At 34.9% G+C, this 26,563-nt stretch overlaps 1 protein-coding gene across 3 annotated transcripts in view; it reads left to right on the plus strand.

Annotated features, from left to right (window-relative positions):
* Positions 1-24,659: 24,659 nt before the first annotated feature.
* Positions 24,660-26,563, plus strand: part of LOC126878508 (protein D3-like) — a 29,839-nt gene continuing 27,935 nt past the window's right edge. Inside the window, exons 1-2 of one of the 3 annotated variants that reach the window (XM_050641259.1) lie at positions 24,660-24,768; positions 24,922-24,998. In XM_050641259.1, the coding sequence (XP_050497216.1) occupies positions 24,939-24,998 (60 nt within the window). In that variant the 5' untranslated portion in view covers positions 24,660-24,768; positions 24,922-24,938. Of the gene's footprint in view, positions 24,853-24,921; positions 24,999-26,563 lie in introns of all 3 variants that reach the window. The other 2 variants (XM_050641260.1, XM_050641258.1) reach the window with 2 other exon arrangements.

Below are 26,563 nucleotides of genomic sequence, written 5' to 3' on the forward strand. Positions count from 1 at the left end.
ACACCGCACGGCTAATACAAGCTGCTCTTAAAGGATGGAGCAACCTACCACAACAAAATATTGATAATTTGATTATGAGCGTGTCCACGCAAACTGAAGCTTGAATAAGGACTAGAGGTGATAACACTGACTACCACAAAATACAAAAAAAAAATAAAAACAATTTAAACCTTATTCGTTTTACATTGAAACTTTATATGCTATTGACTTTAAAACAACTACTTTCAATTTGTTTGTTAAAAATACTTTATTGTTTTATTTAATTGTTATGTATTTGTTATTAACTTGCTTTAAAATAAATATTGTTTGACTTCGTGTGTTCGTTTTTTTTAATTCGCACGAGATAGTAAGAAATATCAGATGATTCCATATAAGTTTGGGTGTGTGTAATTCAAATCCTTCTCACCACTTAAAGTCCTATGTTTTGGCTATCTGTGGGCAAATTTTTAGCCAAATCGATTATGATGTACCGTAATTTTACCGAAAAAGATATTTTAGTAACTAGGGCATTTGTACAATAAATTATCAAGTAAATTTCATTGTACCGCACCATCAGTACCATATGAACTGTTTGAAAATTTTAATAAATTATGCTAATACTTGTTATGTTACGAAAAAACGAATTTCTAAAATTTGGTCATTCCACATAAGATTTTTTGACTGCAAAAATTGGTTGGCAACCAATAATACTTCCAAGAGTAAGATTAATTGCATAGTGGCATATTGAAAATCTGTGAATTCTTAACCTCTGTGCATCGTTATTTCAGTCTAAACATAGACAGTAAAGGCCGCGTCCCACGATCAAATAATTTGATCAAACTGGTTTGAGCAAACTGAAAGTGACAGTTAGTGACGTCACATCCTGAGTGTTCATTGTGGATAATAATGAAAAATTTTAATTTTAAATAAAGTACAAACAAGTTAGACAACTCAATACAAAAAATTTGATCAAGCTAGACTGATAGTGAGAGCACAGATTTTTAGAATTTCAAAAAAACTGCAATTGTGACGTCACTTTGACGTACTTCCTCAAGTACGTCAAGTTTGCTCAAACTGTTTGATCAAATTATTTGATGGTGAGACGCGGCCTTAAGACAGTCAGATATTATTTTGCAAGGTGCTACAAAATTTAACGGTTTTCGGGTGACTTTGTCCCAGTTTGTTGATTGTTGGATTTTGGTCATTGGTTGCTTCTTTATTAAATTAAAGTAAGTAAATGCTGATTTTAAATTTGCTTTTGGCCTTGTAACAACTGCAGGGTTTATTAACTTGCAGATAAGCTTTCCATTGGAGTTGAAGACTTCGTAATTGTATCTGACTACTTTGACAGCTTTCCAGGAAAATTCGATGGATTTGTAAGAGGTAGTAATAACTGTTACGGTTGGGTGCAAGTAATGGTACTGGGTGAAAGAAGTTTATGGCAATGGCCCGAAGTCCCCGTAAGAAAATCCTACCACTTGGCTAATGTTGATTTCACTGAGCCATTGGAACTTGGAGATAACCGATATTTCGTTCTAGATTTCAAAAAAAGCTTGTAAATCGTTTTATTGTTCATTTTTTGTTAAGAAAATATGTTTTTTGTTAACCTAGGGTCCTATGTAAAGTTTCATGTTAGTTTTAGTTTATCTTTGTTTGAAATTTAAATAAATTTTTCTTACCTAACAAAATGTTTGTTTCTGATTCATCTGGTAGGGTCACTTTAGCCCAAACAATAATAATCACAGAGAATAAATATAAAATGTAGCTTGAGACAAAGTCACCCGACACATTTTTGCACACCACATTTTTATTTTTTTTTATAATACAGGAAGCGCTTCTTTGTGTTTTCGTGTAATTTTTCTAAAATAGTAGAGGAAAGGCTGCAAATATGGGCTGGTCTTGTAATATGGGCTAGGTGGGTTTCACAGCTATTCGTTGCAGATTTCTACATTTTGACTATTGCAAACGGTATTTGACAAAGTTAAACTATCACCGTAGCGATGGCGCCACTGTGGTAGATATTTCCCAGTTTATAATAATTGTTTGTCAGTTGGTGTGAGTGTCAAAACTTTTTCGGGTAAGTTGATAAATTCCAGTATTTAAAAATAAACACGAATTTTAAAAAAACATCTGTGTCACGTTGAAGCTCTATTATTAGTCTTTGATATATGCTAATGAGTTTTCTTCAAATTGTCTGCTTTTAGATATAACTTCTTTTGTTGTGGAAAGCAAGCGTGTTTACAATATGGGCTAGTGGCCCATATTTAGAACAATGTAGCAATGTAGGCAAAACGAAGTAGGAAAAGGCAAAGAAAAAAGGAAAGGAAAAGAAATAAAAAAAGGAAAACGTAAGCAGGTTACCAAAGTCACAAAGGACCAAAAAAAGAAATCGGGTTCTAGTAGCGAGGATGAGGAGGAATACCTATGTGCCTGCAGATGATGAGAGCGATTACAATGAGTTTCCTTCTACACAGCCTCCACAAGACGCAGCTGACGTAACGTGTATGTTTTGCGAAGCACTTTTTTCAGAGGATAATCTTGGTGAAATATCGGTCAAGTGCTTCATGTGTCATTTTTGGGCACATAACGAGTGCGCTGGGGCCGAAAAAGAAGAATACCTATGTGTGTGACTTTTGCAAATAGTTTTAGCCTATGAGTTATTTAATGGACTTTTTGTATTTTAGATATTAAAATATATTTGTCACGCATTTATCTCACTTCACACAAATTTAAGACATATTTTTCGGGGTAGCCCATATTTAGGATCATTATTCAAACGGCGCAAAAGTACAATTTTTCATTATTTGTACATTTAAAACAGTTGTATATTTTTTAATCAATTTGGACTTTGGGCAGGTTATAAGTAACTAAATGTAGGTATTCTTACGTACCTTTGGAAATAAAATAGAATTTTTATTCTTTTTTTACAAAGAAAAACAAAATGGGTAGCCCATATTTGCATCCTTTCCTCTAGTTATAGACTCAAATACACATAAATAAAGAAACATACTTTTATGTATTCAAAAAACTGAAATCTACATTTAAACTTCGAAAGTGAGTCAAAGTCACCCGAAATTACGGTACTTTGGGAATGGAGAAAAATGTAAAAAACGGTAGATATTTTAACGTTTTCTACACTATAAAATTTGGTCAAAAACTTGTTTTGAATCAAAGTAACTTTTTATAATGCCATATAATGACATTTTTGATTCCCTTCTATTAAAATATTATATTTTTCATTGATACTTTACGATAGAAAATGCAAATTTGTTTAAATAAACACGAAATCACTGTAAAATCGCATAAAATAACATCTTGAGAAAAAAGAAGAAGATTTTTTGACCTTAAATATCTTATTTTACGTCCCGCAGAAGCTATATACCAATTTTCAGACAAATCGGAGATCCAAAATTTTTTTCTCCAAAATTGAGTGATTTGAAATGGAATCACCCTTTTACTCTTTCTATTCGTTGACCGTTCACACTGATTCGTCCAAATTTCTGTTCCTTCTTAGAGAGAGATCATCATACATTTTGTTTTCTTAGTGTTTAGTGAAAGTCCTTATCTCTGGCTGACTTCTGTGATTCTGTTCATTGACTCTTGGAGGGCTTCATAACTGTCAGCGAATACCACCGTGTCGTCTGCGTATCTTATGTTATTGATACATTCTCCGTTAACTCTAATTCCGGCTTCAACATCATCCACTGCTTCTTGAAAGATTTGCTCAGAGTTGCGAACGAAGAACAAATGATCAAACAGATGACCGAAATAGATCAAAATGTAAAGGATATACACTCAAAGGCAGATAAATTAACCAAGAAGAAATCATGGCTGACAAATGAGATCCTGAAACTAATGGACGAAAGAAGAAATGCCAAAAATGACCCCAACACATACAAAACAATAAATATATCAATAAGAAGGAAAATTAGAGAAGTGAAAGAAAAAGAAACAATGGAGAGATGCCAAGAAATTGAGATTCAACAATCAAAGTACGATAGTCACAATGTACATAGGAAAGTTGAAGAACTCACAGGTGGACTAAGACGGAGACAGAGAGGAAATCTAACTGATTATGACGGAAACATCATCTTAGACAAACAGAGTAAAATTAGAACGTGGAAATAATATCTAGAAAAACTATTTGAAGGCCAAAGAGATAACACCTTTGAGTTAGAAGAAGAGGTAAATGATGGACCAAGAATATTACAGCAGGAAGTTTATTCTGTCATAACTAGAGACTGGAAAATATGCACTAAAAAATGTCTAAAATATGCATGCAATATGCATTTTAAAACAAGCTGAATATGCACAATTAACATGCAAATATGCATTTATATATGCACTTATTTTTATATGAATAATTTTATGGTTTACGTTAAATACATAAATAAATAAAAAATAATAAAAATAAATAAATAGGTTTGAATTTAAACCAAATTGTATTATTATTTCTTAATATATTTTTTTAACTTCAGGTTTTGTGACAAATAAAACGGCAAAATATTTTATTTTGACCACAAGATAAATAAGAGTACAATAAAATAAATGTACATATTTTTATTGTTACAATATTGATTCATATTTTCTAAACTAATATTATAAAAAGAGTACAATAAAACAAATTTACATATTTTTATTGTTACAATAAATAATCATATATTGATTCATATTTTCTAAACTAATATTATGTCTTCTATCTGTTAATATTTGTTTATAGGCAGAAAAAGATCTCTCAACGTCACAAGATGTAATTGGGGCATATTTAAACTTTGCTATTAGAGACGGATCCATATTAATATTTTCATCGAAGTTTCCAAAATTGATTATATTATTTATTGAACGCAATAAAGTGAAACCCTCATTTTTGTTTAAAACGTCATCAAGTTTATCTTTAATTTTTACTCCAATTTCCCCATTCAGATTTGTTATTTTCTGTTTAACCGAATCAACAATAGACATACTATTGTGAAGACATAAATTTTGAGCCTCTAATTTTGTAATTGAACTTTCAATGATATCGAAATTCGATTTTATATACAACAATTGATTTTTAATAGACTTTTCTTTAAAAATATTTTGACAGTTATCAATAGCGGTACAAGTCGGATCAAAACTTGAAATAACGCTTTTGATGTCGTCGTAGTGTTCAGATAAAAATATAGCACTTTTAAGCCAAGTTCCCCATCTGGTTAATACTGGTTCTGGTGGTAAAGGAATATCGGGAAGCATCTCCCTATATACCTGTACACGTAGTGGTGCTTTCAGAAATACTTTTTTTACATTATTTATTAAGGTGTTTACATTGGGAAATTCAATTCTAACTTTCTCTGCAACTCTGTTTAGGCCGTGCGCCAAACATGTACAGTGAATTAAATTAGGGAAAAAGATTTTAAGATTGGATGCAGCTTTCATCATATATGAGGCGGCATCACTAAGCATTAATAATATTTTTTCAAATGGTACTTGATCAGGTAAAAAAAAATTTGTTAGGGATTCGTTAACAAATCTAGCTATTGTAGCATAGTTTGTTTTTTCCAAACATTTTACACTAATTAAGTATGAGTTTTTAAAATCGCCAGAGTCGTTAAGAACTCCAACAATTAGATTCGCAATTTGTCGACCCTTTGTATCCGTTGTTTCGTCGACGGAAATCCAAAGATATTCGGCTTTTAACTGATTTTTAATACTCGTCATCACATCTTTGTAACATGCACTGACATATTTTTTCCGAAGAGTTGAAGAACTTGGTATTTGAGCTGGTTTATCTTTAATCTTGCAATAAGTTTTTAAAAAGTTTTGACACGATTTATGTTCTAACTTGTGCAGAGGGATATTGCAGTTCAAAAAAAAATGGCATAAATCCTTTGCAAAGGTTTCTTGCCCAACTGACGTATTCTGAATCTGCAAACTGTTCTGTAGAATCTGCTGGCGAGGTTTATTATCATTTTTTGATAGCTTAGTTTGGTGAAGTGAAGTTTTTATGTGTTGAACTACTTGGAATTTCTTTTGACATGGAATCTGGAATATAATGATAATGATGTTTTAGATGTTTTCGTAAATAGATACCTACATTAAAATGATCAAACTTTTTAAACCTCCCCCAATTTTTTTTTATTTCTCAAAGTGAAATTGAAATCGTCAAACAATAAAGTACAGTCAGTGTACCGTAGTATACAGGGTGGGCCACTCTCAACACCTCGCTCTGTATAAGCCAAACCGTTGCGAACTTTAAAAAACAGTTTTTGAAGAAATGGGACGGTTTGTCATTTTAGAATAGACAGACACATAGATGTGCAAAGAAGTTTGATAAGTTTAAAAATCTATTGAAGTGGAGAACTTACCTTTTTATCACAAATGGTGCAAAACATACTTTCACTGTCGATAACTTTTAGATGATTGTTACTTCCAATCCAACTTCTGAGAAGACTTGATTTTTCCCTTGCTACTTTAGGCATTTTCACAATAATAATAAAATGATTTTTTTACACAGTATAGTCAATAACTTGCAATCACAAAAGTTGAATAATCGGCGATTGATTTAAGACTAACCATTCATAAAATAAAATAATCTATCCTACCCTTAAAATGCTTAAAATTTCGTTTTGGTTGGTTTTCCCAGAATAATTCATAGTTGGCCGACACCAGCAGAAAGTACAGGTAATATTTGTAATGTTATTCAAAATATAATCGGTATTTACTTAGGTAATTTGTAAATTCTGAGAAGTCTATAAATCTTAAATATCCGGATAATGATACCTGCAGCTATAAATAACGCCCATTATGTTTATGGGTACAACAACAAAGGAGCTTAACAGCAAAATATTTACTTTCACATTTTATTTTAATGGATGTTGATGTTACTAATATATACCTTATTTTTAAATGGGGTAGAGTAAATTCCCATCAAAATATGCATTTATATGCTCTTAAATCTCCAAATATGCAAGGCATATGCATTTATGAAAAACATGAGAAATATGCAGCATATATATGCATATATGCTGCCATACAGCCTGTAGTCACTACCCCGATGTATGAGCGGGAACACAATATGCATAAATACTCATACGCTCATGAATCGCACCTGGCGAGTCATGAGGGCCTTCACATTTCACTCTTCTTCAACTGGTCTTAAGTGAAATGTTCTTTGATCTATCCTATCAGCCTCCCTTGGCTAACTCTTGTTTTCTTCCGACCCCGAATGGCTATTAGGTTTCCGAGGGCAGACGGGTCACTATTTTATTCACACTATCTATTATTTCCTCTTAAACTCGCCAACACGCATGGCAAGCGCGGCGTTTTAAATTGCCATTTTCCCTCGAAAAATGAAATGTCAGATAATAAAGGAAGATTACCCCAGGTGAGTAGGGTTCAAAACCCAGAGTCTCACACTGATCTATCAGTCTGTCCCACGGATTCTGGGGGGGACAAAGTTCTGACACAACCTGAGAAAAACACAAAGCGATTTAAGATGAAAGTTGCAACGCTTAACGTTAGATCCCTGATGTCGGAAGACAGATTACTGGAATTAGAAAACGAACTACAGAACATTAAATGGGACGTAGTCGGACTCAGTGAGGTAAGAAGACGAGGAGAGTCTCTCGAAACACTAAACTCTGGTCACCTACTTTACTATATGGGAAGTGAACACATCTCTGTAGGAGGAGTAGGCATCATAATACACAAGAAACTCTCCAAAAATGTGGTGTTAGTAAAAGCAATATCTGAGAGAGTAATTTATATAAATATACAGTTAAATAAAAAATGTACTGTTAAGTTCATACAAGTCTATTCACCAACATCAACCCATCGTGACGAAGAGGTAGAACAATTTTACGAAGATATATTAGAAGCCATAAGAGAAAATAATGCCCACTACACTGTCATAGGTGGTGATTTCAACGCAAAAATGGGAACACAGTTAGATGCATCGGAAATATCTCTGGGAAATTTCGGAAGTCCGGGTAGAAATGAGAGAGGTGAAATGCTTTTGTCATTTCTACTAGAGAATAATCTTTATCAAATGAATAGCTTTTTCTACAAAAAGCTACACAGACGCTGGACATGGAGGAGCCCAGACGGCAATACCCGCAACGAAATAGATTATTTTATTACAGATAAAAAATTTATATTTAGAGATGTGACCGTTCTTAATAGATTCTCGACAAACACTGACCATAGGATGGTTAGAGCTACCATTGAGATACCAACTCATTTAGATAGAAGCCATATATTAAAAAAGAAATACTTTCACTGGACACGCCCACAAGACGAAACAGCATTTGGAGACTACATTAATAACACTCTTGATCACACCATAATATCAAACGATGTCGATGAGTTGAACAAACAAATAGTTGATACACTTAAACTGGCACAAGCACGTTTTTGCCCAAAGACCAAACGAGATGAAAAGATCACTTTAGAAACACAACACAAAATAACAGAAAGAAGACAGTTAAAAAGTGAAAGGGACATTGATCCACAAACCATTAGGGCACTCAATAAAGACATATCGAAAGCTGTGAGAAGAGATATTAGGAAATTTAAACATGAAAAAATAGTACAGACTATAGAGCAAAACCGGAGCATGAAGGTAATGAGACGAAAAATGACGACAAGTAGAAAAGAAATTTTCCAGCTTAGGGATAAAAATGGTGAGATAACAACAGACAGACAGAAAATACTAGGAATAGTCGAAGAGTTCTACACTATATTATACACAAACCAAGTTAACAATGTCATAAATCCAGAAAATAGACACACGGTACAAAACCAGGGATCTGAGGATATTCCAGAAATTAGTCAAGATGAGATACAATATGCACTCCAAAAAATGAAAAACAACAAGGCTCCGGGAGATGATGGAATAGTTACAGAAGCTATAAAACTTGGCGGAACTTCTCTTCTGAAAAAAATACAAGACCTCTTCAATCTCTGCTTGTATAGCCAAAAAATTCCTATAGCTTGGAATAACTCAATTACAATTCTTATGCATAAGAAGGGTGACAACATGAACCTAGAGAATTACAGGCCAATTTCTCTACTCAACCATTTATACAAACTGTACACCAGAATAATAACCAATCGATTGGAAGCAAAATTTGAGCTGTACCAACCAAAAGAACAGGCTGGTTTTCGCCCCAACTACGGTACAAATGACCACCTACAGTGCCTCAAAGTCTTGATTGAAAAATCAATTGAATATAATAGACCTCTAGTTCTAACGTTTATAGACTTCCATAAAGCGTTTGATACTATCGAATTACCCGCACTACTTAAGGCATTGGAAGAGTGTCGAATTGATCATAGGTACACCAATATTATAGAAAATATATACAGAAATGCTACAACAACTATAAATCTGCACGGTCCTACCAATAAGATATATATCAGGAGAGGTATTCGACAGGGAGATACTATGTCGCCTAAGTTGTTCATTACTGTACTTGAACATGCTTTGAAATCACTGGAATGGGAAAATAAAGGAATAAATATCGATGGTGAGATGCTCAGTCATCTACGATTCGCAGATGATATTGTTCTGATTTCAGATGACCTAAAAACTGCCAATGATATGTTGAATGAACTCCGCAATGCAGCACGTAAAGTAGGTCTAAATATTAATTACCAAAAGACCAAAATGATGACGAATTTAGTTCCGAGCCATCCTTTAAAGGTAGAAGACGTCGAAATTGAAGTTGTTGACAGCTACATATACCTTGGACATACGGTAAAAATTAGCAGAGACAATCAAACTGCTGAGCTGCTAAGAAGAATAACTCTGGGATGGGCAGCATATGGAAGACTACGTGATATTTTTAAAGGTGATATACCTATCAGCTTAAAAAGAAGAGCCTTTAATCAATGTGTCCTGCCTGTTCTTACATATGGCGCAGAGACACTTACCCTAACAAGGACATCTGCACGAAAACTACAAGTGACGCAACGTAGAATGGAAAGATCATTGTTGGGCATAACGTTAAGAGATAGGGTAAGAAACGAAGAAATTCGTAGAAGAAGTGGTGTAGAAGACATAATAAAACACATAGCCAAAATTAAATGGAAGTGGGCAGGACACGTCGCTAGAATGAAAGATGATAGGTGGACCAAAAAAATCTTGGAATGGAGACCGAGAGCGGATAGACGAAACCCGGGAAGACCACCCACAAGATGGACTGACGACATAAAGAGGATTTGTACCAACTGGATTGCAGCAGCGCAGGATAGATCTGAATGGAAGTTTTTCGAGGAGGCCTATGTTCAGCAGTGGACGACTATGGGCTGATGATGATGATATGCATATGCATTTTGCATATAATCCAGTCTTTAGTCATAACACAGCTAAAGGATGGCAAAGCAGCAGGTCTCGATAATATACAAGCAGAACTACTTAAACTGATGTACAACGAATCAATTGCAATAATCACAAAGATATTCAACAACATATACAACTCTGGACAAATGCCAACAGAATGGCTGAAGTCTGAGTTTATTGCACTTCCAAAAAAACCAGGAGCCAAAAAATGCGAAGCCTTTGATGTATAATTTTTAGAAATAATTTTAAAATATGGTTCATTAAGCTGATGGTTCGGAAATCACTGCAGGATAGGGATTTTGTTTTCTTTGGTAAAGCAATAAACGTCGACTTCAGCCATGTACTTTGTATTACTCCGCTCAAATATGTCATTAAATATTTTTTCCACCTACCTCTACCGAAAGTATACTTTTCCGGACCTGATTGTAAGGAGCAAAGTTGTACTTTTCCTCCCTAGGGAGGAAAAGTAAAAGTGACGTCATGGTATTTCATTCATGAAATATAACTTATTGACGCCCTGTACAATATCTATTTTCTATTACGTAAGTATCTATACATTTTAACGTTTATTTATAATACACTCTGTATTTCGCAGAATGGTAAAAAACAGTAAATTGTTATTTTGATTTAACAATGTTTACATTAATAATTTGACTTATATTTGACATTTGACAGTTATATTGTACCTACTTGTTAGTTTTAGTTCTAATAAATTTTGTTGGTTAGTTACATAAATAAATTAGGTAAAAATGAAAAAATGACTTGTTATTTGAGGAAGGTGGAAAAACCACATGTATAACATGGGAGTAAAGTGCCTTTTCCTCCCTTGAATGATTACTGCCCTCCGCTACGCGTCGGGCAGTAAACTTCATTCTCGGGAGGAAAAGTAGCACTTTCCTCCCTTGTTATACAAATAGCTATTGTTAGGCGTTGGGTACCGTCGGTATTAAATAGTTTTATGAGTTCAGCATATTACGCATTGTCAGGTCCAGGAGCTTTGCCATCTTTTAGTTGTGATAAGAAAAAGACAACCATAAAAATTGCTACGTTGAATGTGAGGAGCTTATTCTCTTCGGGAAAATTAGATAACGCCGTGTTGGAAATGGATCGTTTGGGTATAGACATATTAGGCATAAGCGATACACAATGGCCAGGAAATGGCAAATGCCCCACAACTAATCATGGTATGTTTTATTATGCCAGAAGTGACACCACAACCCATCGATACGGAGTTGGAGTCATCATCTCAAAAAAATGGAAAGATTCTGTAGCAAATTTTACTCCATTCTCAGAGCGCGTGATGTTAATACAACTGAAAGATAAGAAGAACATAATAAACATCATACAAGTGTACGCTCCTACAGCAGACAAAGACGAAGAGGAAATAGAACAATTCTATAATAACTTAGAAGAGGTGATGAGAACAACAAAGAGACAACACATTAACATAGCACGTTAACATAGTAATGGGCGATCTGAACGCCAAGGTAGGTCAGGGTAAAGTTGGAGAAAATATCGGTGAATACGGCTTAGGTAATAGAAATGAAAGGGGTGATCGTTTAGTTCAGTTTTGTCAAAGCGAAGATTTAATAATAACTAATACATTCTTTAAATTACCCCCAAGGAGACTGTATACGTGGACGTCACCTCAACACACACAAGAAAAAGTAATCAGAAACCAAATAGATTACATAATGGTGACAAAAAGATACCGTAATGCCGTGAAATCTACTAAAACTTACCCTGGAACTGATATCGGTTCGGATCATAATCCAGTAGTATCTGTGTTAGAAGCTAGACCAAAGAAAATGAGAAAAACCATCATCCCAGCGTTAGACTTAAGTCAGCTTAAAAGTGAACACCGACGACAAACAGTGCGCGAAGAAATCAACACTGGCCTCAGTGTAGCAGAAAACCAAATCCGCAGAACAGACAACATAGATGAAAAACTGAAGTATATAAACAATATAATAAGAACTACGGGAAAGAAACACCTAACCAAATCTACAAAGAAACATAAGGTGTGGATGACACCAGACATACTAGAACTAATGGATGAAAGACGCAAATTGAAGAATAATTCAGAAAAATACTGAGAGTTTGATAAGAACATAAAGCAAATAATAAAGAAGGACAAAGAATCATGGATTTAAGAACAATGTGTAGAAATGGAAGACTATGAAAGAAAGTAAGACACATTCAATATACATAAAAAAGTAAAAGAACTTACCGGAACCCAAAGAAGACATCAAATAAGTTTGCTTAAGGACAAAGACGGAAATATTATTATAGACTTAACAGAAAAAAATAATAGATGGAGTGAATACATAAGAGAATTGTTTGAGGACAACAGAAATAACATTGACAAGGTAAATGGTGAAACGGGACATGAAATCCTAAAATGTGAAGTAGAAATGGCACTTAGAAATTCCAAAACTGGAAAGGCAAATGGACCCGATGAGGTTCCTAGTGAATTACTAAAGCTCTTGAATGATGAATCAATAGGTATAATATTGCACTTATTTAACACAGTATACAATACTGGTATTATACCTCAAGAGTGGCTGCTGTCTACATTCGTTACACTGCCAAAGAAATCCAATGCAAAAGAATGTTCAGAACATCGAACAATATCTTTAATGAGCCATCTACTAAAGATATTTCTAAAAATCATCCACAACCGAACCGAGTTTATCAAAAGTTGGAGTCAGATATTAGTAATACACAGATGGGGTGCAGAAAAGGACTAGGTACTCGAGAAGCTCTCTTCGGTTTGAATGTTCTTACACAAAGATGCCTAGACGTTAATCAAGAAGTACATGCATGTTTTATCGATTTTGAAAAAGCGTTTGACAGAGTACGCCACGATAGGCTAAGAGACATTCTTGAAAGAAAAGACATAGATAATAAAGATCTGCGAATAATTCTCAACTTATATTGGAATCAGAAAGCTAACATCAAAATAGAAAATGAGATATCAAACAGCAATAAAAATACGTAGAGGAGTAAGACAGGGATGCATTTTGTCACCACTGCTATTTAATGTATATAGTGACAGCATCTGTCAGGAAGCCCTTTTGCAAGCAAATGAAGGAATCGTAATCAATGGAGAGGTTGTAAATAATATTCGATACGCAGACGACACTGTACTAGTTGCAAGAACAGTAGAAGAATTACAACGATTACTTACAAACATAAATATTGCTTGCAACAATTATGGCATAAACATTAATATCAAAAAAAACAAGTATAATATGGTCTTCAGTAAAATCATGACACAGCCAGCACATATTAGTATAAACGGCATTCAAATTGAAAAAGTATCAAGTTACAAATACTTGGGACCTTTAATAAACGAAACTGGAGACCAAAACAATGAAATAAAAAGACGTATCGAAATTTCCAGGGCCACCTTCATAAAGATGAGAAAATTCTTCTGCAACAGAGATATAAGCATCCTTCTACGATTAAGAATGCTAAGAGGCTACGTATTTAACACGCTATTATACGGTGTAGAGGCCTGGACTCTCAAACAGAACAACATAAGAAATATTGAAAGTTTCGAGATGTGGTGCTACCGTCGAATGCTGAAGATAAGTTGGGTTGAAAGAATCACAAATTTTGAAGTAATACGAAGGATAGGAAGAGACCCAGAAATTTTGTTAACGATAAAACGAAGAGAACTCGAGTATTTGGGTCACCTGATGAGAGGTCATAAATACGCATTACTTCAAAATATAATGCAAGGAAAAATAGAAGGAAAACGGAATCCAGGCCGTAGAAGAATGTCATGGATGCGGAATTTGAGAGAGTGGTTTGGCTGCACCACTAATGAACTTTTTAGGTCAGCTGTAAACAAAGTCAGGGTAGCCTTGATGATTTCCAATCTCCGATAGGAGTGGCACAAGAAGAAGAAGTTGTGATTGCTTTTTCCACTTCATCTGATGTGATTGGTAAGTGGTCATCACATATGTAGGATGGAGGTTGTTCGGATCTAGTAGGTATCATCAAAGAGTTCTTGTATGTATTTTGATGATATCCTCCTGCTGGTCTCGCAGTTTGTTAGCTGTGTTGGATTTCTGAAGACCAGCTGCTTGTTTCACCTTTTTATGCATGTTAAACGTATCATGTTTTTGTTCTCACAACTCTATCTCTTCACACTGTGACTTTAACCAATTCTCTTTGGCCTTTCGTATTTCAGTTCTTATTTGTCTCTGAATCGTGTTGTACATTATTTTGTTGTTCTTTGATTTTCTTCTTTCTTCCATGAGTTGTAATATATTGTCATTCATCCAACTTTTTCTCTTTTCTATCTTTTTTATCAGATGTTCTTCTCTGATTTTGTTAAATGTTTCACATATGTTTTGGAGTGATTCTTCGTCATTATATGCTTGCTCCATATTACTTAGCTTCTCTGAAAGAATCTGTGCGACTGTGTATAATAAGAGGCCTATATAGGGAATCAAAAGCTTTTTCGATATCAAACGGAACAGCTATTACGTCTTGCTTGCACTGGAGGCGTTAATGGTTGATGTTTGGAGAACAGCTAGATTGTCTGCTGTGCTTCGAACTGACCTAAAACCTGATTGTGCTAAATTTAATATATTATATTTTTCTAGGTACCACAAGAGTCTTTTATTGATCATTTTCTCCATAAGTTTGCAAATTGTCCATGTGAGAGAAATTGGCCTGTAGGAATTTGGATCAGTTGGAGGTTTGCCTTGTTTTTTAACTGGGATATTTATGGATTTTCGCCACATATTTGGAAATGATTGTTTGGTCCATATTAAATTGTAAATTTCAAGCAGTTTGACTAGCCCAGATCGAGAAAGATTTTTAATAAAGATAAAGGGGATGCTATCTGAATCTGCAGCTGAATTTTTGCAACAGTACAATGTGTCTGTTAATTCTTGTAATGTAAACGGCAGATTTAGAGAGTCTAGATCTGATTTTTTGCAATCAGATAAACTGGATTCTAGATTAGTAGACATGAGAGGCTGAAAATTTGAAGTATATGCGTTTGTTGTTTTTTTTTTGAAAATTTTCACCCAAAAAGCAATTTGTTGACTGTCAGTGACTGAGTGAGTATGGCAGAAATTCTTGAATATGTTTTCTTTCCTGACATGTGTTTAATTTTCTTTCAAATTTGGCTAGAAGGAGTGTCAGTATTGATGGATGATATGTGGTTTTTCCAGAAGTCTTTTTTGCTTTGTTTAATTACATACTTAGATTTAGCTCTCAGTTTTTTTAAGTTGATGAGATTTTCTTTAGTGCTATCTCTGCGATATTTATTTGCTGCCTTACTTTGTTGTATAGCCAGAGAACATTGTTCGTTCCACAACGGTTCCACCAAGATGTTGCTTTACGAGTTAAAGAGATTGGTGTTTGTCTAATATTTACTTCAGCAGCAGAGATTATACAGTTATTGAAAGCGGCAATATTTTTATCGGCATCTTCTGATAATTCAAGCTGGTTTAGTTTGCTTTCAGTATGTATCCGAAAGTTATCCCAGTTGGCATTAGAAATGTTTAATTTTTTAAAGGTGTCGAAATGTTTTTCTAATTTTTCAGATATTAAAATAGGGAAATGGTTACTATCATAAAAATCGTCAACAGCTTTCCATGTAAGACTAGGATATATTCTTGGATGACATAAACTTAAATCTATAGAGGAGAATGTGCCAGTAGCAATATTAAAATGAGTTTTGGAATGGTCATTCATCATACAAGTGTCAGTAATATTCAAAACATTTTCGGCTCCACATTGTATTGTGGGCATTGAAATCTCCAACAAGAAGAAAGGTGAAGAAAGTTGGTATATGAGGTCCACTAGATCATCTTCAGATAGGCTATAATTTGGAGGAATATAGATGCTACAAACTGTAATTTTATTTGGGCACCAGACGTTAACGGCGATAGCTTCTAGGTTTGTGCAAATTGGAAGATGTGTGGAGTAGAGATCATTTGATACGAATACGGATGTTAGATGTTCCACCGCTAGCTCTAACATAGTCAGTTCTCAAGAAATGGTAACCTACAAAACCCTTTAGAAGTCTTTTGTTATCAGGTTTGAAATTTGTTTCTTGTAAACACACAGTATGTCGGCAGTAGTATCAAGAATTAACTTTTGGAGGTGTTCATTTCTGGGGTAAAATCCATCACAGTTCCATTGAATTAGATTGAATTTTACTAAAATGTGGATTTTTCGGAGAGTTGGGAGGTATCTGTGAAATACTCCTTATCCTGGGGATCCAGTGATGAGAGGGAATTTAAACTCACCGTATCTGCTGTGTCAGACTGAAAAGCTTGTTTAAGTTTTTTTGATAATCTTGTAAATCTGTACCTTAGAGACCTATCTGTTAGAGAAGGATAAACATTATAATATGCCAGAGAGTAAAGATCTGATGTCATGTGTAAACTGTTGTGCTTCAGATAGTGGATTGCTACTACCGTAGCTATTTTCAAGGAAACTAATGAAATTGTCTACAGAAATAGAAAAAGAGTGTGATGACTTACTAAAACAATCTTTTATTTCTTCTTTTGAGGCATCAGTGATTTTTGAACTGTAAGTTAAATCTTTTTTTAACTTCTTCCTATTTTTTTTCTTCATAGGTTGTTTCGTTGGTTTCTTGTTTGCATCTTGATCAGGAGGAGGCATTACAGATGAAATTTCTTCTTGTGTTTCTGTCACGTTGATTGCGTTGGAATCTACTGAACTTGGGAAGGCTCTCTTCATTCCAGGTACAGGTGAAGAAGGTGTTTCGTTTGTTGTTGTATTCGCTGTGGAAACTGAAGGAATATTTGTATTTGTTTGTGTGTTTGTGTTAGGATATTTGTTTGCTGTATATCCAGGCTGTTTACAAAGAAAACATTCCATACGATTCGTAGACAGGAATATTCTGTATCCGCTATGCTTATGTTGTATTAAAAGTGACGTTTGAAGCTCGTAGTTCTCAGTAGCTGGGGTAACGTAGACTTGTCGCCTAAAACTCATAATATGCGCATACTCATCTCCTGGGATACCTGCTTTCAATAGTGATATAAGTAGGAGATACCATTTGTAGTCCGAAATCTTTCAGTGCACGTTCTATGACCTCATTAGGTAAGGAACGACAGACATTTGATATTAATATTCTCTTAGCTGGAGAGATTAGTCTTCTTTTACTCAGCTCAACGGAATTTACAGTTACTGTGGGATGCTCCAATATAAGCTGATCTACAAGCTCGGTTCTTGATAAGTAGATACACACTCGATTGTTTGAGATTTTCGATACAAAACAAACATTTTTGGGACTAACGAAGTTTCCGATTGCTTTAACATAGTCTAGTAGCACAAGATTAGGATGAGAATGTATGATAACTGCTTGCTCTTTTTTTTGATAAACAGGTTTAGGTTTTGCTTTAGCGGCGGCAAGATAAGAAGCTGTAGGTGTATTGATTTCTTCGTTGTTTGTTGACATTGTGGATTTTGTTACAATTGAAGTAGTTTGCTCAATTTTGTTGCCCTTGTAGTCAAAATCAACAGATTCAGGATTATCCATAATTATTGTAATTATTGACCAGTATCCAGATACCAACAACACACCATGGCGTATTACTGGTTGCTTATAAAATTGTCGTTAAGCGAGAGGTGATTTAAAAGGTAGGTATTAATGTTCCACTAATGACCACAAAAAAGTTCAGAGATAAACAAAATAAACAGTTCGATGCAACAATTGTAGTCAAATTTTAAATAATATCTACCTTTCGCCTACTCGCAGACGGCAGTAAATATCAGCTTCCAATGCACTACACCTTTATGTTCAAAAATGTCAAAAAATTAGTCAATTTACAATCCAAATATCCACTTTAAAACTAAAATAACGATTCACAGAGTACAGAACGACCTTCACACGTTCAGGTACAAGCGATCAATCGTGACGAAATGTTGAGATATAGAACAAAATAGAATTTTGCATCCTACTGACCAAATGGCTGATATTTTAAACCAATATTTCTCAGTCATATAATACCTTAGCTTTGTCAGGCTTTGTTACTATTACTATTGTATGCTGAGAATAAAACAGTTTAATACTAACGAATAGTCTTAGGACACCCTGTATAACGTATTCTTTGGTTTTCAAGTTCATACAGATTATAGCTACTTCAATTTTAATAACTACTTAACGCTTAACGCGCACATATCGAAAGATTATTATTATTATTATTATTATTATACATAAGCAAGGGCAGAGGGACAAGTCCCTATTATGCCCAAAAACAAAGAAATTACATAACTAACCTACTAGTAGATACAATATAAAACAAAAGAAAAAGATATAATTTTGTTTACATAAAAAAATAAAATAGTTCAGCTATAATAAGAAACGGTCAAGTCTGTTTTTAAACGTGTTAGTAGAGGGGGCCGTGACAATGTTATCACTAAGGTTATTCCAACTCTCGAACACTCTATTTGGTAGGAAGTTCTGCCTTGATCTCGTAGAAAAGTTCTCTTTTTTAAGTTTGAACTGGTGACCTCTGAGGCGTTCATCTTGGTTTATAGTAAACATTTCGTCGAGATTTCCGAAACTGAATTTTAATATTTTAAAAGTGGTTATTAAGTCTCCACGTTGTCGACGAAGTTCGAAGGAAGTTAGATTGGCCATACTAAGTCTCTCTGCATAGGAAGGTCTTCTCAGTCCCAATGGAATTCGAGTTGCTTTTCTTTGGACGTTTTCCAACAATGTTTTGTCTCGAACCAAATCAGGATGCCACGTTGGACCAGCGTATTCAAGAATCGGTCTTACGTAAATAGTGTAAAGTTTACAGAATGACTGCATTGAAACTCTCGAAAAACACCTCCGAATAAGATATAGTCTGGAGTTCGCACGTTTACAAATAGAAGTAATGTGGTCGGACCACGTTAGACTGCTGTTTACGATAACACCAAGGTCGTTATACGAGAACACTGAATCTAATGGTCGCCCGTTAATAAAATACGGCACAAGTGGGTTATTTTTACCAATTCTAAGCACTACACATTTTTCCGCGTTTAAGGGTAGTAACCATTGGGAACACCAAGTAAAGATAGAGTCCAAGTCCCTTTGGAGGGTTAACTGGTTTGTCATAGGATTGGCATATATTTTTGTGTCATCAGCATAGAACGATATTTTACTGGAAACATAATAAGGAACATCGCTGGTATAAACCGTAAATAGCAGAGGTCCGAGCACAGAACCCTGAGGCACTCCACTTTCCACTAACCTGTCCTGTGAGAAAGATTCGCCAACTCTAACTTTGTAATGTCGATCTGTCAGGAAATCATCTATCCAACTAAGTAAAGTACCGCGAACTCCGAAATGTTCTAGCTTATGTAGAAGTCTGCGCTTAGGGACACGGTCAAAGGCTTTAGAGAAGTCTAGATAAACAACGTCGACCGGCTGCGAACTGTTAAGGGATAGCGTCCAGTCGTTAACACAATGTAGGAGATTGGTTAGAGTAGAGCGGCCAGACACAAATCCATGTTGTTGTGTTGGAATGACATGTTCCTGGAGAAGGAATTTAGTCATCTCCTCAGAAATAATGGCTTCCATGACCTTACCAACTACTGACAGCAAGCTAATCGGACGATAATTGTTGGGATCGAGTTTGTTGCCTTTTTTAAAAATAGGGGTGACGGATGTTAATTTCCAACTAGGGGGTAAGGAATTCTGGATAAAAGAAGTCTGCATAATTAACGTTAAAGGTATTGCAAGCGTGTCTGCGCATCTTTTTAACATTTTTGGTGTTAAACCATCTAAACCAGGTGAAGCGACTGTGCGAAGTTTCATTAAATGTTGTTTGACATGATCCACTGTAAATTCGACTTGCTCTAAGGATGCGCCGACACGGTTACACCTAATAGGAGGTAGATTGCCATCATTCGATTCTTTAGTAAAAACCTGTGAAAATGCTAAGGAGAGAGTTTCGGAAGAATCTGTGTCAGAAGAGCATAAAGTCTGATTAGGTTTTTGTAGTAAAGGTATGGACACTTTAGATGTCAATGAGGATCTTATGTATTTGTAAACTTTTTTAATGTTACCGCTTTCAATAACACTTGTTTCAAAATTACGTCTTAAAGTTTTTAGAAATGTTTGTAAATTATTTGAAAATTTGCGGTGGTTTTGAAAATCGCTGTAAAGCCCGGTCTGTTTAAATTTCCGCCAGAGATGTCGTTTGTGATTAATTTTTTCTGTTGCCGTTTGATTAATCCACGGTTTAAGATTGTTTTTATAAGTCTTACGGATGGTAGTATTTTTAGAAATTATATTGTGGACGGTATCGAGAAATGCAGTCCACATTGATGAAGGGTCGTTTAAGTCAGCAAAAAACAAATTCCAGTTGATTTGAGAGAATTCAGCGTCGACTTCAGAAAAATCTGTTGTGGTGTATGTTACAATATTATTTTTGCGGGGTAGAATTTGATTGAATTGGATGTGAGCCGTTATAACTGCATGATCTGACTTTCCTATAGGAGAGCTGATTTCGAGAGATGAAATCAGCTGTTCGTCGTTAATAAGCACCAGATCTAAAGTAGATGGTTGGTTATTAGTTCTAAATCTGGTAGGTTCTGTAATGAGCTGTATTAAGTTCGAATTAACTACAAAACTTTTAAATAAATTATGAGAGTTTTCGGTGTCAGATAACGAAGTTATTGGCCAGGTGATCTCCGGAAAATTAAAATCTCCAGTAATAATGAGATTATCGAGAGATGATAGTTCTTCAAGTTTAGTAAACATAATATTATCGTGTGCAAGTACTGTAAGAGGTGGACGGTATATACAGACTAAATTAAGGCAAAATGGATTTTTAGTAATAGACACGTGAATAGCATCTATTCCAGGAATATCTAATGGGTTAATGTTAATTTTGAAAGTTGTGGTAATAATATTAGATAAATAAATGCATACACCACCACCGACACGATTTTCTCTGTCTTTACGATAAATTGTATATCCATTGATGTTAACAGAAGAATCAGGAATTGAGGGTTTAAGCCAGGATTCAGCAATACAAATAATGTGTGGCTGAAGAAGTTGCACTGTGCATACAAATTCATCAAATTTTGCAGAAAGTGAATCTAAATTCGTATATAGAAATAGCCAATCATTAAATCTATCGGTAGAAAAATTATGAACGAAATTTCGTGATTCTGGGAGTGCCATTAATGTATTTAATTGTTAAGTCATGTTCACCGTTATTTTTGCGAATTTCTAGTTCATTTCGGAGTTCTTTTAAGCGTGTTTGTTGGATGGGCGTCTTATCGTCAATTATTGAGAATTTTTCCGTGGCTTTGTTTTCCAAAAGTTTTGCTTTATTTCTCAAAATATATTTAACGTGGTATTCCGAACTCATTACTACCTTTATCATTCGGGGAAAACGTTGGTTCGCTTTGCCGACTCTGTAGAAAGTGATTTGCTTTTCCTGACAGCCAACAGTTTCCAAGACAAGGTTAATCTTATTTGCGTCGTCATCTTTTCTGCGTTGTGCATCCCCAGAGGAAGATTCTGGAACGCCTCTGATTAGAATATTCTTCGCACGTGTCATGCGATCTACAGCTTCGTTTGCAATATTATCCGTGAATTCGGTAGACTTAAACAAGTCAATTTGGCTGAGCTTATTATTTAACTCAGTTATTTTACTTTCAAAATCATTAATTTTCGTACGAATTTCCATTTTAAAGTCCAGCAAAAGATCTTTTATTTCCGAAAAATTAGAGATATTTGAGCTGCAAGAATTACATAGGATACTTATCCCACGAATTTTCTGTCGAGTAACGCGATCGTCGGAAGAAAGATCCGTGCATGTGATATGTATTTGTCGCTTACAACCATCGCACTGAAGTTTACGGTCAGCTGTTGATCAGATCCGGTCAGATGTCCAACTTTAATAACTTCAACTTCTCGTAGGCCAGTTCAAGTTAATCCATTGTTGCCACGTTAGTTGATTTCGCACTAAAAACTTGTATTAGTGAAAAAATTTGTGTAAAAAATAATTTTGTATTTCTTGCTAGGGATAATTTTTATTTTGTTAAGGTTGTCGTGTTCTAAAACAAAGAAAATCTCGTGGCACAAAATATCATTGCTGAGATTCATGAGATGTCCATGTGTAAGGTGGAAAGCTGGTGGTGGGAAAGGTTTGGTTGCAAAGCGTTTACTGCTTTTTTTTCGGTGGTTGTTCCAAGGACCCATTATTTTTTGTTTGAGTGTTCTTTTTATAGATCTGATGGTGTTTCAATCTCTGTTGTTGAGTTCAAAGAGCACGTTTCTTGTGCTGCTGGATCAGCTTTCTGATTACCTGGAATACCAATATGTTATGGGACCCACAATATTGTTATCTAAGAAATGTAATTCGATTAGTTTTAAACGTAAATGTAATTACGACTGCATACACTCTGGATTTCTTGAACTATTAGGTGGGTAGAATATAGGTTTCTTATAGAATGCATAGATAACATAGACTCAGTACTTCTTCTTCTTCAAGTGCCGTCTCCTAATCGGAGGTTGGATATCATCATCACTATCTTCACTCTATCCACCGCTGCTCTAAAGAGTTCTATAGAACTGCATCTAAACCAGTCCCTTAAATTCTTTAACCATAACAATCTCCTTCTTCCTATACTCCTTCCGCCTCTTATCTTTTCCTGTATTATCAGTCTTAGCATTTCATATCGCGGTCCCCTCATTACGTGTCCCAGATATTGTAACTTTCTTATTTTTATTGTGTTTATTATTTCGCATTCTTTACCCATTTCTCGCAGTACTTCCGTGTTCGTTTTCCTCTGTGTCCATGCTATTCTAAGCATCCTTCTGTAACACCACATTTCAAATGACTGTAGCTTATTTATGTGTTCTTGCTTTAATGTCCAGCTTTCAAGTCCATATTGTAGTATCGAGAACACATAGCATCTCAAAGCTCTTACTCTCAGTTCTAAGCTAAGGTCTTTGTTGCAGAGAACTGTTTTCATTTTTACAAACGCATTTCTTGCTATTTCTATCCTGGTCCTTATTTCTATTGTTTGATCATTTTTCTCTCAAAACCCAGGTTCCTAGGTATTTGTATTTATCAACCATTTCTATCGGTACATTTCCCAAATGTATGCTTGTTTATATGTTTGTTTTCTTAGTTATTATCATGTATTTGGTCTTTTTATATTCATTTTTAGTCCATATTCTTCACATAAATTGTTTGTTTTGTTTAGTAGTAGTTGGAGTTGTTCAGCAGAGCTTGCCATAATCACGGTGTCATCTGCATATCTTATGTTGTTAATAGATCTTCCGTTAATTATTATTCCTTCACTTTGAGATAGCAATGCTTCTTCAAAAATGGCTTCACTATATGCATTAAAGAGTAATGGAGACATAATACATCCCTGCCGAACTCCTCTCTTGATTTCAATTTCTGGACTGGGTTCGTTATCTATTACAATTTGTGCTCTTTGATTCCAGTAAAGGTTTGTTATTATTCGTAAGTCCCTTCCGTATGTTTTTTGTCTTTAGAATTTGGACTAATTTTGCAAGACAGGACTTTGGACCAATTTTCGCATTTGGACTAAAAGACTCAGTACAGACTGCTATAATTTTGTTATCGTTGAGTGGAGTTTTCATAGCTTGTAATATTTCATATACTTCAGCAGTATAAATACAGCAATTGCTAGAAAACCGACACAAGTTGACAGTAGTTGTAGTTATTGTAACAGCACAGCCAAAACCTTCTTCACTCTTAGCTGCAGGTAAGTAGAGGATCTTATCGAAGTTGCATTGATATAGTATTTCATTGCATCTTTATCTGATAATGGAAGGTGATATTTCATTCTTGGAATACTTGGATATTTCGGTACTAAGATCTGGAAGTTTTCATGTCCATGAATGAGTTTGAGAGACGCTGTAAAGGGTGGTGTGAACAATACGGTAATATTACCTATTATCTAGATAGATGAGGAATTAGCATCTGTAGAATGGACGATACCATTACATAATTATTTGTAACGGATAGCTGCCTACTATAGATGAGATTTATTCTGGGATTTGTGGGATTTGCTGACACTTTAACGAAGAACAGTACTAAGTACTAGAAGTTGTCATTTTAGAGGTTCCAAATATTCCACGTGGACATTTAAATGTTTACAAATTTAATGTTTAATAAATTAGAGTTTGGTGGAGGAATATCACAAAATTATATCATATTATAAAAATTAATAAAATTATATATTGTAGAACAATTTATCGAATGTCCTAGGTAGTCCATCTGTTGTTATCTGCAATACTTTTTCGACTATTAGTACTTTTTGAAAACTGGCAACCTGTGTTAAATCAGCTGAGTTAATTAGATAGCCTAGAAATATGTTTGTGTGTAAATGTTATTGTTGCTAGTTTGTTAATATCAAAGAGAAAAAGTTTGCATAATTGAACCGGTTGTTGAGAACTGACCTTTAATATCAAAATTGGAAAAGTACGTGGCCTGATAATATGTTAAGTATAATCACTTTTTTGCTTATCTTTTTGAATGTTTATTTTGTAAATTCTACAGATAAAGGTACGTATTTTAATAAGATGTCAACTTTAATATAAATATAATATTCTACCTTGATTCGAATATTTTTAGAAGCTCTGAAAGCAAAGATGGAGAAAGAACAAGTTGTCCCAGATGTTATAGATCAAGTGCCTGAGCATGTAGTTGAGGTAAGAGAAAGAACATAATATATTTTTATTCAATAAAAAATACCCACGTGACTTTATTACTCCCATCTATTTTTTATTCTTGGTCTTTCTTTCTCATATCATCCTTCAGGTATCTACACATACCGGCAAAATTAACGGAACATCTTAAAATTGTGCATGTTTGATGTCTCGAATCTCATAAACGAGTTGTCCGATTTGAGTGATTTTTTAGTATGTTGTAGCCTTATTATTTAAGAATATCGGTGTAATAATACTGTTGCTTGAGAGGTAAATGTCATTTTATACCTTCTTCTTCTTCTTCTTCTTCTTTTTGTATAGACATGACTCTGTCTGTTTTTTCAATGTGCCTCTAGTAAGTTGTCGTTCCATCGTTTTCGTGGTCTTCCCACTGATCGTCTTCCTATTGGGGAACCGTCTCTCGCTGTCCTGACTACCCTATTTGTTGTCTTTCGGCTTATGTGGTCATTCCATTCTATTCTTTTGTTTCTTACCCAGTTATTAATGTTATCCACCTTGCATCTCCGTCGTATATCTGTACTTCTAACTCTGTGCCATAGAGTCTTACCATCGATTTTTCGAAGAGTTTTCATCTCCGCTGTTTCGAGAGCTCCGTGAACTTAGCCCGAAAAAGTCGGGAAAAAAAATGTGATCGATGCCATTCGATTGTCCATTGATTGTCCACGTTTGTCCACCATGTTATTTCGTTAGTCCACCCATCAATTTTTTTTTATAAACAAATTTTTTTTTCGGGCTAACTTCACAAATACACAAATTTTCGAAAATTTAAAAAAACTCTTGCTATATTGTTTTCCATCGTTTGTCCATGTTTGTCCACCACATAATTTTTTTTGTCCACCCTCTGATATTTTTAAAATATTTTTTTTATATATATATTGCTTACGGATAATAGGACAGTACCGCCGAAAAAGTACTTCAGACATTAGAATGAATGTTTATGCGGGAGCAGAATCTCAACTATCCATTTGTCTACACCCTCGCAGCGTTTGTCCAACCCCTTAAAGTGCAAACAACCCCCTTGAAGACTTTAATTTTTTTTTAATTCTCAACCCGGGCCAAATTCACGTCCGCTTAAAAACGCATTTAAACGTTATTTCTGGTTCAGAATCCCAACTACCCGTTTGTTCACTCCTTCGCCGCGTTTGTCCAACCCCTTAAAGTGCGAAACGACCCCCCTGGAAATTGCCATTAATTTTTTTTTAATTCTCAATTCGGGCTAACTTCACGTCCGCTTAAATGCGTATTTAAACGTTAATTCGGGGACAGAATCCAAACTACACGTTTGTCCACCCCTTCACAGCGTGTGTCTAACCGCTTAATGGGCCAATCAATGGACAATCGAATGGCACTGATCACATTTTTTCCCGACTTTTTCGGGCTAAGTTCACGGACCTTTTTTCGAGCAATCTTTTTGTCCTCTCTGTGTCGGGTCGTTTTTCTGCCGCGTATGTCATTATTGGTCTGATGACTGTTTTGTAAATTCTGCCTTTCATTTCTTTTCCGATATTTTTATTTCTCTATATTGTGTCAGGCAACCTGCGGCTCTG

This window comes from Diabrotica virgifera, chromosome 10, assembly GCF_917563875.1.
Source record: "Diabrotica virgifera virgifera chromosome 10, PGI_DIABVI_V3a".
Classification (NCBI taxonomy): domain Eukaryota; kingdom Metazoa; phylum Arthropoda; class Insecta; order Coleoptera; family Chrysomelidae; genus Diabrotica; species Diabrotica virgifera.